This window comes from Lampetra fluviatilis, chromosome 5 (assembly GCF_964198595.1).
Source record: "Lampetra fluviatilis chromosome 5, kcLamFluv1.1, whole genome shotgun sequence".
Lineage (NCBI taxonomy): Eukaryota > Metazoa > Chordata > Hyperoartia > Petromyzontiformes > Petromyzontidae > Lampetra > Lampetra fluviatilis.
This window is the reverse complement of record NC_136279.1, coordinates 16,209,795-16,223,766: the sequence shown is the minus strand read 5'-3', so window position 1 is coordinate 16,223,766 and position 13,972 is coordinate 16,209,795. Positions and strand designations below refer to the sequence as shown.

Genomic DNA, 13,972 nt, shown 5'->3' with positions numbered 1-13,972 from the left:
GGCCCCAGCGCCGAGGAGGAGGACGACGAGGAAAGGGTGCAGCCCACCGCCTTCACCCCGGACGACGCCGCCGCCGCGGCCGCCGTGAGCGTGCCAGCCGAGGCGGAGGGGGCCCCGGGCCCCCCGCCCGAGGACGGCGTCAGGGTCAGGGACGTGCCCAGCACCGACTTCACCCCTTTAGCGAGTAGGGGGCGTGGGTGGGAAAGTGAGGTGGGGAGGGCGGGAGGGGGTCGGCATGGATGGGGAAAGCGGGAGTGAAAGACAGAGTGTCACATGTCACTCTGGGTGAGCAATGAAACATCCACGAGGTTGTTCACTTGCAAAACGTTCTAAACATGAACACAAACCACCGTCATGAAACTGGCCGGAGAGCATTAGCAATCATTGTGACTCCGTGGTAAAGGGTTGGCCGTGCAGGGGGGTTTGGCTGGATGTTGTAGTGGTGCGGTGTGGTTGGGTAGAGTGGGCCGTGGTATAAATGTGGTGGGAAGTGGCGTGGTGTGGATTAGTGTGGTAAGGGCGAAGTGTGGTTGAATGTGATGGCTGTGCATGAAGGATCACAGTGGATTCATAGTGGTGTGGTGTGACTGGGTGTGGTGACAGCAGTAGTTTATTTGGTTGTATGTAGTAATGGTGTGGTGTGCCTGAACGTAGTCGTTATGTAATTGCTGCTGTGTGGTTGTACACAATGGTGGAGAGTGGTGGAGCATGACGGAGTGTGGTGGAGCGTGGCGGAGCATGGAATGGTGGCAACCGGTGTGTTGTCACTGTGCGGTGTGGCTTGCGTGATAGAGCGTGATGGAGCGTGGGGGAGCGTGGGGGAGCGGGATGGAGCGTGGCAGAACGTGATGGAACGTGGTCGAGCGTGATGGAGCGTGGTGAAGTGTGGGGGAGCGTGGCGGAGCGTGGGGGAGCGTGATGGAGCGTTATGGAGCATGGTCGAGCGTGATGGAGCGTGATGGAACGTGGTCGAGCGTGATGGAGCGTGGGGGAGCGTGATGGAGCGTGGCGGAGCGTGATGGAGCGTTATGGAGCATGGGGGAGCGTGATGGAACATGGCAGAGCGTGATGGAGCATGGTCGAGCGTGATGGAGCGTGATGGAGCGTGGCGGAGCGTGATGGAGCGTGGGGGAGCGTGATGGAGCGTGGGGGAGCGTGATGGAGCGTGGCGGAGCGTGATGGAGCGTGATGGAGCGTGGTCGAGTGTGATGGAACATGGCAAAGCGTGATGGAGCGTGATGGAGCGTGGCAGAGCGTGATGGAACGTGGTCGAGCGTGATGGAGCGTGGTCGAGTGTGATGGAACATGGCAGAGCGTGTTGGAGCGTGGTCGAGCGTGGCGGAGTGTGGTGGAACGTGATGGAGCGTGGTGTGGTAGCTGGAATAGTGGCGGCCAGTGTGTCGTCACTGTGTGGTGCGGTTAGTGTGGTGGCGAAGGTGTCCACGGGGTGGCGCCGCTCACCGCGCGACGGTGAGAGCGATGGCTCCAGCGCGGAGGCGGAGGCGGCCGAGCCGAGGCCGCAGGGGAACGGCTCAGGCCGCGACGCAAAATCTCCGTCGCCCAGCAGCACCGTTGCATTGTCGTCCACGTCTACGCAGCACGACACACGCGACACCAACACACGCGATACACGTGTCGTCACGTACCCAGACATTGTGTGCGGCGATGTTGCGCGTCGTCGTGTTGCGGCGTGTACCCAGGCGCTCCGTGCTGCCCTTGTCGTCGATGAGGAGCTGCGCGCGGGGGACGTCCACGTGAACGCGTGGGGTCTGGGGCTGCCACTTGGGGGGGTCCCCGGCCCGGGAGCTCTTACTGGGGGTACAGCACGCGGGGACGGCACGTACAGCATGCACGGTACACGCAGCACACACAGTACGCACGCAGCACGCGCACAGGGGGACACGCGACACACAGCACAGAATACGCAAGACAAGGCGGGGGGGGGGGAGAAACAGCACACACAGCACACACGCAGTACACACAGCGCACCACACAAAACACACGGTACAAGAGGGACATGCAGCATGCACAGCACGCACACAGTACGCATGATACACAGCAGGCAGCGTACACGCAGACCACACAACATATCCACAGTGCGCAGCGCATACACAGTACACGCAGCACGCGGGGTATACAACACAGCACAGTCCACACAACACAGCACAGGTCAAACCACACAAGGACGAAGGGTCGTCGCATACAGCACCCACAAGACACACACGCACACACACGCATCAGGCACGGCACTCATGAGGCACGTACAGCACACATCACGCACAGCGTGTACAGAAATAACACGCGGCAAATACAGGACGGCGCACAGCACGCACAGCACGCACAGCGCACACAAGCCACACAGCACACACGAGACACACACGGCACACACAGCACAAAGGATTAATATGTGCAGTACACATGCACATTTTTGTCACACCACGCAGAGGCGCAGGATAAGCAAAGCACATTCAGAGTGGCTGAGGCATGCAGTGTGCAGTGAGAAGGGCCCAGCCACTCCTGTCGCATGTGCACATCATGCGTGAGCGCACACACGTGCACACGCGCACGCATGGACATGCATTCACATCCGTGCCTGTGTGTTAATGTATAATACAGCAGTAACATGGTACCGCGTAAATATATATACACACACTTCAGTATTTGTGACATGTGTATATATATGCACATACACAAATAGATAAGCGGTCCAAATTGCTCATCAAATGTCAGAAGCTAAGCAGAGTTGAGCCCGGATAAATGGTGACCCCCGCTGCCTACGTTGTGGGCAGCTGGGGTCACTGCAGTAAAATGCATTGTTGTACTGTGCTCCTATGCTCCCCGCCTTCACCAACTCACACTGGCCAGCGTGGTGAAGTATGGTCAAATAACCCCCACGACTCGCACCGCGCAGGCAGGACCTCATCCAGCAGTGGACTGACAAAGGGCTGTACATGTTCATATGCAGTGCAAATAAGCTGCATAGTTGATACATTAAGCTCGTTGTCAGTGATTGACAAAAATTCGAATGATATTCTACAAAGGTTTGTAAGCCGAACTTTGGCACAAATACAGTCGAGTCTTTGCTTAAATATTAGAAAAATCCAAGAGAGAGAGAAAAACATCTATTTTGGGTCGGTGAAGTATGGTCACATAAGCCCCATGACCCACACAGGCAAGGGGAGGAGGCCCTAATCCTGCAGTGGCTTCAGGTTTTAAGTAAATTTTCCCAAACCAGCTGAAAACTCAACAGACCAGCATAGTCTCATTTGCAAGAGTGCCCTGGGGTATGAATCTGCCAGGTGTAGACAACGATAACGCCAATTGAGTCATTTGCGGGTAAAACTTCCGAATTTGGACCCTGACGCGGCACACAATGGCCTACTCTTGTGAGTGACGTCAAGGGGGTCTTTAACGTTTGCTGTGAAGCTGACGCCACTGAGACCCGCAGTGATAACCAGGAGCGGTCGCGGGATTCCAACCGTGAACTTCTACAACAAACGTCGAACGCGCTACCATTGGGCTGCGTCATCGCCCGGCTTGACACAAAGTACGACAAATGTAGACGTACAACACATATGTGTACTACACACAGGTGAACCGCATACATTCGAAAATGTGTAACACAGAGAAGGCGGAATTAGCGCCTGTGCATTGCTGGTTGGTGCGTAAAGGGTTTTGCCAAAGCGTAGTGATGAACACTCACCTCATCAGCATTTCCGCAAGACTTTTGGCATCTTTAATGAACAGATAATTCAATAAAGGTAGCAGCAAACAAAGGTGTGATGCGGGTAAACACAATGAGAGCACGATGGCGGTGACACAAAGGGCAGGTAAAGGGAGACACGAAAGCGTCGCACAACAGATGAGAATGAAGAGGCAATGCAACCTCAAGATAATGGAACACAAACGAGTCCAAAGAGGGGACAGCGGATACATTTATTGATGGATTAATACACGATAAGTGACAACAGATATATATATATATATACGATTGTCTCCGTACAAAATAACCCAGAAAAAAACGCAACAGAAAATTAAAAGTGAATGTAGGAAATGGAATATGTTTGGTCGTTTCATTTTTGGGTTTAGCACGCAAAAGTGATATGAATTTTGGTCATTTTCATGGAGCGCACAGACAAGACAAAAAAACGTGTTTTGGCATTGGAATAGTCGTTGGGTAAATCAAAAGACAGAGAAAAGGATGGAACGGGAGGCACAAAGACGTCCGGTGGAGAGGGGGGCACGTGGGAGAAAAGGCAGAGAGAGAATTTTCATTTCAACGGCATCTTTAATCACGGATCATTGTTCCCAACCTTTACGCCTCTCTGGCCACTGCTGTGTGGTTTCATTCTGTTGGCAGGATGGTAGCGCAGTTGGCAAATCATGTAGACACCAGTGCACACTCTCATACATACAAAGATCTCCCATGTACCATACGTAGTTGGGGCACATGCTATTAGCGAGCTCTTTTAAAGATTGCAACAGTGCATAATAGAGTGGTGTGGTCAGCACCACACTGGGCCAGCCACCTTTTTTCACCCCAGTGCTGATGTTTTACATACTGCGCCAGGTACTAATTTAACAATGAGTCGACCTAAGGGAGGCTCAGATATCTGAGTCGACCTAGGTGAGGTACAGATATCACTCCCCACTGATGTTAGCCATGGCCAGGAATCAAAATCAGGTTGCCGGGTTTGTACTGCAAAGTGCTACCCTTTTTGTGCCACAGTTTCTCACGCCACTAAGTGAAGGGGATGTGCACTTTGAGGCCACGTGAAGTGTCGAAGGCTCGCTGACAGGAGGTCACGGGACAGACCCAGGTTCCATGGGTTGGCTGACTGAGATGACTCGTAGATGCACTATACCCCCTACTGTGCCAACTTGCTGCATTTTAGCTGCCCGGCACTCCGCTCATTGTGAGCGTCGCTCCTCTGCCCTCAGTGGTTGTTGGAGGGCGACTGCCTCCAACTGCCCGGTAGCGTCCTTCACAAGCCTCCTCCACACACATACACACACACTCACACATCTGACATAAGTGAAGCCCAGCCCCGGTTTAGATATCACTCACCATTGACAGGTAGACACACAATGGACACTCTCACATATAGTCTCAACAGACTGTTCGGACAAGTGCTGTTAGCAAGCACCTATGAAGGCCGGCATGACACACGAGGGAGTGAGTGGCCAGCACCACACCCATTGTCCCCTAGTGGTGATATTTACACACCGCACCAGGTACTCGTTTGAGGCCAAGTCGACCTACGGGAGGCCTAGGACCAGTACAGATAATCGTCACTGGTGTCGACCGTGAGCGGGAATGCGGGAATCGAACTCGGGTCGCCGGGTTCGTAGCGCAGTGCGTGCACACACACACACACATAAGCATGCGTGTACAATTCACCACATATGTCTGTGCGGTTCAAACGAGTGTCAAGCAAAGCTTGTGTGTACTCAGGATAGCGGGAGCTAGGCAGGCCAGCGGAATAATCGGGGTGATCAGGGGAATCGAGGATGATCGGGGCGGTGAGGCTGAGCACCTCTGAGCCGCTTGAGGCGGCGCTGGCGGCGGTGTTTGCGCACGGCGCAGGCGAGCGCCGAGATGGCAGAGAGGAGCAGGAGACCGCAGCAGAGCGACGCGGTGAGCGCGACGCCATCGCCGTCCGGCACTAGCGAATTATCGGCACTCAGCCGCGTCAGGGGCGGCACCGTGCCTGCACGGAGCGGGGGGGGCGGGCGACGGGAGGCACAGCAACGTGTGAATCGCTGCGACATGCGCCATCGCCGTGCACGCACGCATGGCGGGATAAGTAGCCATGTGTGTGTGTATAAAGATACACGCGTGTAAATGTTAATATCACGCGTGTGCGCACGCGCGTACACTGGCACATCGGAGACTCACATTCTTACCAAAAAATATATACAAAAAGGACAAAGATCCCACATATAGCCTTAACAGACTTGTGTAGCCAGCACCATGCCCTACTAGATTTGTCTCCACAGTGCTGATGTTTTTTCCCACCGCACCATGGACTTATTTAAGGCTGAGTCGACCTAAAGGAGGCTCAGATATCTCTCGCCACTGATGATGGTCATCAGCAGGAATCGAACTCGGGTAGCCGGGTTCATAGTGCGAAACGCTAATGACAACACTACCACTCTCCAAACACACACATATACAGATATATATAACCAAAGACAAAGATCTCCTGTATATCCTTTTCCTGCTGTTGGGGCAAGTGCTGTTAGCGAACACCTATGAAGGGCAGCACAGCACACGAGGGGGTGGGTGGCGAGCACCACTCTCGCCCGTCTTTGTCCCCTAGTGGCGAGATGTACACACTGCACCAGGTACTCATTTGAGGCCAAAGGGAGGCCCAGGACTGGTTGAAATATTCGTCACCGTTATTGGCCGTGAATGGGAATCGAACTCGGGTTGCCGAGTTGTTAGCGCAGTGAGATAACCACCACACTAGGCACACGCAAATACACGCGTGTGCGCGCGCGTGAATGAGCGAGCACCTCCATTGGCGTCGAGCGTGGCGAAGGAGTGGAGGCGCTCGGAGCAGCCAGCTGCGTTGCAGGCACGCGCCCGCACCTCGTACCACGTGCCCTCGCGGAGCGACGCCAGCACGGCGTGCACGCGCGACCACCCGTCCGCTCGCCACCAGCCCTCGCCACCGCCGGCGCTGCCACCCCCGCCACCACCGCCAATGCCTACCAGGGACGCCGCCGACACATAGCCCAGTCACCCGGCCAATTAGTCAATCAATCAATTAACCAATTTCATCCAACTAACCAGAAAGCCAATGATGCAGAAAGCCAGTTATTAGACAGTCAACCATTCAACCAGCCAGCCAATTAACCAGACACACTGCCAAATCATCCAACATTTCAGTTAATAAACAAACAAACAAAAATCCGTGAAACTATTAACCAAGTAATAATGCAGTAAACCAGCCATACAATTAAATAATCATACAACTGGCCACTGAACTAACCAACCAACCAATCATAAAGCTAACCAGCCATCCACTTAAACAATTCATAAATTAACTAATTAATCAAACCATTCATCCAAGCAACCACCTATCCAACCCCTCATACGCAACACTCACACCCAACCATATAATCATTCGACACCGCATCAAGGCTCCCAGCCATCCACCCGCGCCTGCCCCTCACCGCCTGTTCCAGATGCGGTGGCCGGCGCAAGCCGGGTCCAACTGTCAGGTGCGGCCACGGCGGACGAGGGGGCACCCGCCAGAGGCCCAGGCGGCCGCGACCACCCCGGCTGCCCGGCCGTGGCCGCACCCCAACCCTCGGGGGCCCCGGCGCCGCCACCATCGCCGCCTCCGCCTCCTCCGCCGCCTCCGCCTCCTCCGCCGCCGGCCCCGCCAGGAGGCAGGTGTGACCACGGGGCCACTCTCGTTCCACCGCCGCCGCTGCCTCCGCCGCCGCCGAGAGACAGCGCGGAGCCGGGCAAGTCCGAGTCTTTGGTGAGCCCCGGGAGTTTCGGGATGGACGACGAGGAGGATGATGACGAAGAGGCGGGGGTGCCCGGCGTGCCGATGGGGCGGAACTCGATAGAGAAGGACGTGAGGGGGCAACCGCCATCCGAGAGGCCCAAGAGCAGCAGGGCGGCGTGCGTGGAGTTGACGAAGGAGAGCGTGTGGGAGTCGGGCTCCGCGCGCGAGAACCACGGCGCTAGGGCGGCACGGGGACAGCGGAGGGTCAGAGGCACGCGTCTGTGTGCGTCCGTGCGTCTGTGTGCGTCCGTGCGTCTGTGTGCGTACGCGCGTCTTCACACGTCTGTGCGCCGGCGAATCCGCGTGAACGTCGCGTCTGCACCCACTCACCTTTGCCCTGCGTCTTGGCCTCGAGGATCTCACTGATCCTCCCCGTGCCCACGGCATTGCGCGCGGCGAGCGTAAACTTGTACCACGTGCCGCATCGCAGCTGCTGCACACGTAGCGAGCGCTCGCCCGGACCCACACGCACCTCGTCCCAGCGCTCGCCCCGCTCCGACGACAGCTGCAGCACGTAGCCTGCACACGGCTCGCCAGGGACCAGAGAAGCAGCAGCATCAGCAGGAGATGCAGCAGCAGCAACGGTTAGCAAGAGACAATAGTAGCAGCAACAGCAGCAGCAGAGACAGCACTAGTAACAGCAGCAGCAACAGCAATGACAAATCAGCATCAATAGCACCAATAACGGCAGTAATGTTTCAAAACCAATCGCATTAAAAGCAACACCGAAGGCAACACCAATGACAGCAGTAATAGCAGCAATGTAATTCTAATCCCACCAGGAGTCGAACTCATCACCTGCTCTCTGGGGACGTCCCCACTCACCTCGGATGTTGCTGCCTCCATCGTCCCCGGTGACCCAAGTGAGGGTGATGGAGTTGGCTGTTGTCTTGGAGACGGAGAGTCGTGGCTGATCAGGCGGAACTGAACACACACAACAACATCAGCCACCATTCACCATTAAGTGGCACCCACATCACCACAGCTCCTGTGCCAGGATAGGTGAACTTCGAGGCCATGTGAAATGTTGCAAGCTAGCTGGAAAGTGGTCACGGGAACAGACCCAAGTGTTACGGGCTAGATTATTGACAGGACTGGCAGATGCACCATGTACGATCCCCCCCTACGCCAATGCGCCATGAGCCACCCGGCGCTCTACTGGCTGCTTCCCAACTGCTCCGTACTGTCACAAGCATCCTCCACATGGTGCAATTTTGACACTGCTGGTACGAGTCCATTCAGCTCCAATTTCTCCCATACCAAATCAGCCCATCTTTAAATGTGGTCATGTGACCCAGTATCTTCACCTGTTCAAGGAGTTCACCGATGGAAAAATATTTCATTATATATCTAAATCTCTTAACAATATGCAAGCTCCTCACAGAATCAAGTCTGGTTAAACCCCGGATGGAATGTACGTCTGCTGTAGCAGATGGGCTGAGAATATGGCCTCTGTGCATTGCTACCCCTGCCAGTACCCATATTGTGGCTTCATGAGCTTCTCATCATGCTCAGCAAGAGCATCTTTTTTTTCAGGACAGCCTCAAATAAGTACCTGGTGCAATATTCACACATCGCACCAGGCACTTATTTGAGGCTGAGTCGACCTAGGGGCGGCCCAAAACCGTTTCAGATACTCGTCACTGGTGTTAGCTGGGAGCAGGAATCAATTCTAGATTTGAAGCTTTCGTGACTGCAAGGATTCATACTCTTAGTTCTTTCGGTAAAGTCACGTAGGTAAAAAATGAAATTAAAATTAATACAAATAAAAACAATAAAATCACGACGTTTCGGAGGCAACACAAGCTTCCGTCTTCAGGTGAAACTGTCACAGCAAAACATCCACTTGATACAGATTTTTTGCTGTGACAGTTTCACCTGAAGACGGAAGCTTGTGTTGCCTCCGAAACGTCGTGATTTTATTGTTTTTATTTGTATTAATTTTCATTTATTTTTTCACCTACGTGACTTTACCGAAAGAACTAAAAGTATAGCAGGAATCAAACTCGTGTCGCCGGCTTAGTAGCGTAGTGCGCCAACACGCACGCACACACACCCTGCACAGTGAGTTGCAGGGTGATGCGGTCAGAGCCCCACGAGTTGGAGGCCTCGCAGCTGTAGAAGCCGGAGTCATCGGCCTTGACGGCGCGGATCACGAGGCTGCCGTTGGTGTGGATAAGACGGCGCGCATCCGACCACAGAGCCACAGGCACGCCGTCACTGTGTTCGCGCACACACACGCACACCAAACACACACCGTCAACATCATCATGACAAGTTCCAGGCCTCTGTCTGATTGAGGTCGTCGCCACACCGTGTCAGTCATAGGGGGGGTGTCTGACCGCACTGACCACGCTGGTCAGTGAGGAGCGGTGAGAGGAGGTTGAGGATCGGTTCCGCTTTCACTCGCTATTGATGTCAGCCACGGTTGGGATTCAAAACTTAGGTCAGCGGGGTCATCATGCAGTCTGCTAAATACTGCGCCCCAGCTCTTCCCAGTTGTAAGGCCGCGCTGGCTTTTGGAAAGTTGTTCGCCCGTTTTTCCGCTTACAAGCGGAGTACAGAAGTATGAGCAATGCACGACAAATTAGTAAACGATATCCACCCTCTCAAAAATACGAGTTTGTTTTTTGAGAAGGCATGATCCGATCTGGAGAGCGTGTGTTGCATAACGAAAATATGCAAATCGTTCACTGAAAGCAAGGTCCGTATTGTTTCTCTACATGGTCCCTTTGAAGTGTAATTAATTTATATATCTATTAAAGAATGCCTCACTGAGCCTCATGACAATTTTTTTCAGAAGGATCCCACATTGAGATGTTGAACCAATTCCACAAATGAGCCTTTGGCATCATGCAAAACGAAAAGTATCCGGAGAATAACCCATCACGCATACGAGGAGAGGATGACACTCAAAGCTCCGTGCAGACGGCTTGTATGTATATATGTTAAACATTGTTCGCACCATACTAATTGGAGGTGCGGGGGAAGGACAACAAACTAAACACAACAAACAGTTAAAAAAAAATTAGTTTTCAATCTATATTTAAAAGTGCATAGCTCCAGTGGCTTCCTATCGGAAGGAAGAGCGTTCCAGACCGCCGCAGAAGCGCACCTGAAAGCACGCGATGCGGTAACCGTCTTTGTTCAATGGCCAGCCAAAAGTCGCTGCGAGAATGACCGGAGTTCGCATGATGGTGTATGCTCCTTGACGAGATCAGCAAGGTACTGTTGTTCATTTGTGGAAAGCACTTTGTGTGTAATGAGTGCGACCTTATAACGTATCGTTCGGCAACCGGAAGTCAATCGCCATACTGCCACCTCGCAGCTCAAGGCCATCCAAATGCTAACCAGGCTCAACGCTGCGAAGCTTCTGAGACCTCATGAGATCAGCTGATTTGACGATTTGCCTGCCCAAGGAAGGTGATGGACTTTTCCTTATCGTCGTGCCGTGTGTGCTGTTTGTTGTTTCGCGGGCGGGACCTGTCCTTGGTCCAGCGCACGGAGGGGCCGGGCTCGCCAACGGAGCGACAGGGTAGCTGCACGTCCCTCATCCACGGCGATGACACGCGGCCTCCAAACGACAGCACCCGAGCCGGCGCTGAGAAACCACAACAACAACCCCCGCCACAGGGACCTTCAGCAACAGCAGCAATCAACGTCGACGCACGTCCACTGTGTGTCCGTGTCTCCTGTGTCTTTCACGTTCCCCCAACGTATGCCCGTGTGTCCCCACGTCCGTTATGTCTCTGTGAGTCCCCGGTTTCCCCGACGTCCTCATGTACTCGATGTGTGCATTGTGTTCCTGCACGTGGCGGTGTCCCTGTGTCTCCAGCGCCCTCCATTTCCCCGTGCGCTCAACGCGCTTCCGTGTTTTCAAATTTTTCACGTGTCCCGCGTGTCTCCGTCCGTGTGTGTCTCCCAAGTGTTCCCGTGCCACCTCCGTCCCCGTGTCCCCGTGTCCCTCACCCTTGTGCATGGCCTCGACGGGGACGCTGTGGGTGGCGTTTCCTCTCCCGGCCGCGGTGCTGGCGCTCACGCTCACGACGTAGCGCGTTCCCGTGCGGAGATTCCCCACGCGGTACAGCAGTGTGTCGGGCGCCGACTCAAACTCGCTCACCACCTGCACACACACACACACCCCTGCCGTTACTGTGTGTACACACACCCAGAGACAAAGATTCCCCGGAAAGCCTTAACAGACTGTTGGGGCAAGCACACCTCCGATTAGTGCGGTTGGCTACATATGATACAAAAGAAGTTCAACATACATACATACCGGGCTGTTAGAGAGCACCTATGAAGGCTGGCAGTTCAGGTAGATGGTGTGGGGTGTGTACCATGTGTGGCTAACCCTGGTAGTTCAGGTAGATGGTGTGGGGTGTGTATCGTGTGCGGCTGGCCCTGGTAGTTCAGGTAGATGGTGTGGGGTGTGTACCGTGTGTGGCTAACCCTGGTAGTTCAGGTAGATGGTGTGGGGTGTGTATCGTGTGCGGCTGGCCCTGGTAGTTCAGGTAGATGGTGTGGGGTGTGTATCGTGTGCGGCTGGCCCTGGTAGTTCAGGTAGATGGTGTGGGGTGTGTATCGTGTGTGGCTGGCCCTGGTAGTTCAGGTAGATGGTGTGGGGTGTGTATCGTGTGCGGCTGGCCCTGGTAGTTCAGGTAGATGGTGTGGGGTGTGTATCGTGTGCAGCTGGCCCTGGTAGTTCAGGTAGATGGTGTGGGGTGTGTATCGTGTGTGGCTGGCCCTGGTAGTTCAGGTAGATGGTGTGGGGTGTATACCGTGTGTGGCTGGCCCTGGTAGTTCAGGTAGATGGTGTGGGGTGTGTATCGTGTGCAACTGGCCCTGGTAGTTCAGGTAGATGGTGTGGGGTGTGTACTGTGTGTGGCTAACCCTGGTAGTTCAGGTAGATGGTGTGGGGTGTGTACTGTGTGTGGCTAACCCTGGTAGTTCAGGTAGATGGTGTGGGGTGTGTACCGTGTGTGGCTAACCCTGGTAGTTCAGTTAAATGGTGTGGGGTGTGTATCGTGTGCGGCTAACCCTGGCAGTTCAGGTAGATGGTGTGTACCGTGTGTGGCTGGCCCTGGTAGTTCAGGTAGATGGTGTACTTGCGGATGAGGCCGTTGGGCGTGAGGGGCGGAAGCCACGACACCATGGCAGCGTTCGCCGACGCAGCGGCCGCTTTAATCCCAGCCGGACTCCCTGGCACTGAGACGCAGGGACGCAGAAACGGCGAAATAGACAAACAGCGTTGGTGTTACCGTCCGCAGGAGGTGTATTGCGGTGCGGTGTGGAGCACTGCGCTGCGGATCGGTGTGCGGTGTTACCGTCCTCGGCGGTGCGGGCCTGCGTGGCGGGGCTGCGCGCACCCTCCCCGGCCCGTGTGCACGCCGCCACCTGCACACTGTACTCCGTGTACTTGAGCAGCCCCCGCAGCTGCGCGCGTGTCTCCGTCGTGCTCACGTTGCTCACCTCGCCGGGGTCTGGCACGTAAACAACAACAATCATAACAACAATAGCGGCACCTACATTAATGCCACAGAAACACACACACAACAGCAAACAGAACAACATTAAACACAGCAACCTCGCAGCAACAACAACTTCTTGGTTCTTTCGGTGAAGTCACGTAGAAGGGAAGTAATAAAATAATAAAAATAAAACATAATAAAATAAAATAATTCTCACGACGTTTCGGCTACAACGCAAGCAGCCGTCTTCAGGTGAAGAATGAGACACTACCAAGCTAGGAGCTTATATATAAGCTGGGTTGGAGGTGGAAGAGCGCCTTAACAAAAAGAATGTGCATATGGCGCTCTTCCACCTCAAACCCAGCTATATACCTCCAACCCAGCTATATATATAAGCTCCTAGCTTGGTAGTTTCTCATTCTTCACCTGAAGACGGCTGCTTGCGTTGTAGCCGAAACGTCGTGAGAATTATTTTATTTTATTATGTTTTATTTTTATTATTTTATTACTTCCCTTCTACGTGACTTTACCGAAAGAACCAAGAAGATGAATCCCTGCAGTCACGAAAGCTTTAAATCGAAAAGAAGCAACAACAACGTTAAGCACTATAACATTAAATGCAACAATATTAAATACACTCGACCACACAGTAATATTTGAAACAACAACTTTAAGCACGACAATTGCAATGCTGCAATCGTTTGGGGAGTGTCCTGCGATGTATGTATTTTGAACTCATTTCGCACCGTACCTAGCCAATCATGCTCATCGGAGGTGCGGGCGTGGTGTGCCGATTTATGTCGTGTGGTGTGGCTCCACGGTACGCAGCATGCTAGTGGGGTGCGAAGCTCGGTGTGCGGTTTAACGATGAGTCAACACGGGAATGTGAGTCATGGGGCGTGATGGAGTGGCACTGCAGTGTGCCGCATGCCTCTTCTATGTTGCGCCAATGTAGCACATTCACAGATGCAATTC

The 13,972-nt window shown here is 54.0% G+C and overlaps 1 protein-coding gene across 2 annotated transcripts in view; it reads right to left on the bottom strand.

The window, feature by feature from the left end:
* Positions 1 to 90: 90 nt before the first annotated feature.
* Positions 91 to 13,972, bottom strand: part of LOC144932668 (cell adhesion molecule DSCAM-like) — a 79,612-nt gene continuing 65,730 nt past the window's right edge. Inside the window, exons 27-40 of one of the 2 annotated variants that reach the window (XM_078856978.1) lie at positions 12,854 to 13,009; positions 12,595 to 12,734; positions 11,496 to 11,649; positions 11,010 to 11,127; positions 9,583 to 9,746; positions 8,352 to 8,450; positions 7,857 to 8,045; positions 7,183 to 7,704; positions 6,520 to 6,714; positions 5,538 to 5,711; positions 3,705 to 3,734; positions 1,697 to 1,812; positions 1,462 to 1,590; positions 91 to 175 (exon numbers count right to left, since the gene is read on the bottom strand). In XM_078856978.1, coding sequence (XP_078713104.1) covers positions 170 to 175; positions 1,462 to 1,590; positions 1,697 to 1,812; positions 3,705 to 3,734; positions 5,538 to 5,711; positions 6,520 to 6,714; positions 7,183 to 7,704; positions 7,857 to 8,045; positions 8,352 to 8,450; positions 9,583 to 9,746; positions 11,010 to 11,127; positions 11,496 to 11,649; positions 12,595 to 12,734; positions 12,854 to 13,009 — 2,192 coding nt within the window. In that variant the 3' untranslated portion in view covers positions 91 to 169. The remainder of the gene's footprint in view (positions 176 to 1,461; positions 1,591 to 1,696; positions 1,813 to 3,704; positions 3,735 to 5,537; positions 5,712 to 6,519; positions 6,715 to 7,182; positions 7,705 to 7,856; positions 8,046 to 8,351; positions 8,451 to 9,582; positions 9,747 to 11,009; positions 11,128 to 11,495; positions 11,650 to 12,594; positions 12,735 to 12,853; positions 13,010 to 13,972) is intronic. The other variant, XM_078856980.1, reaches the window with a different exon arrangement.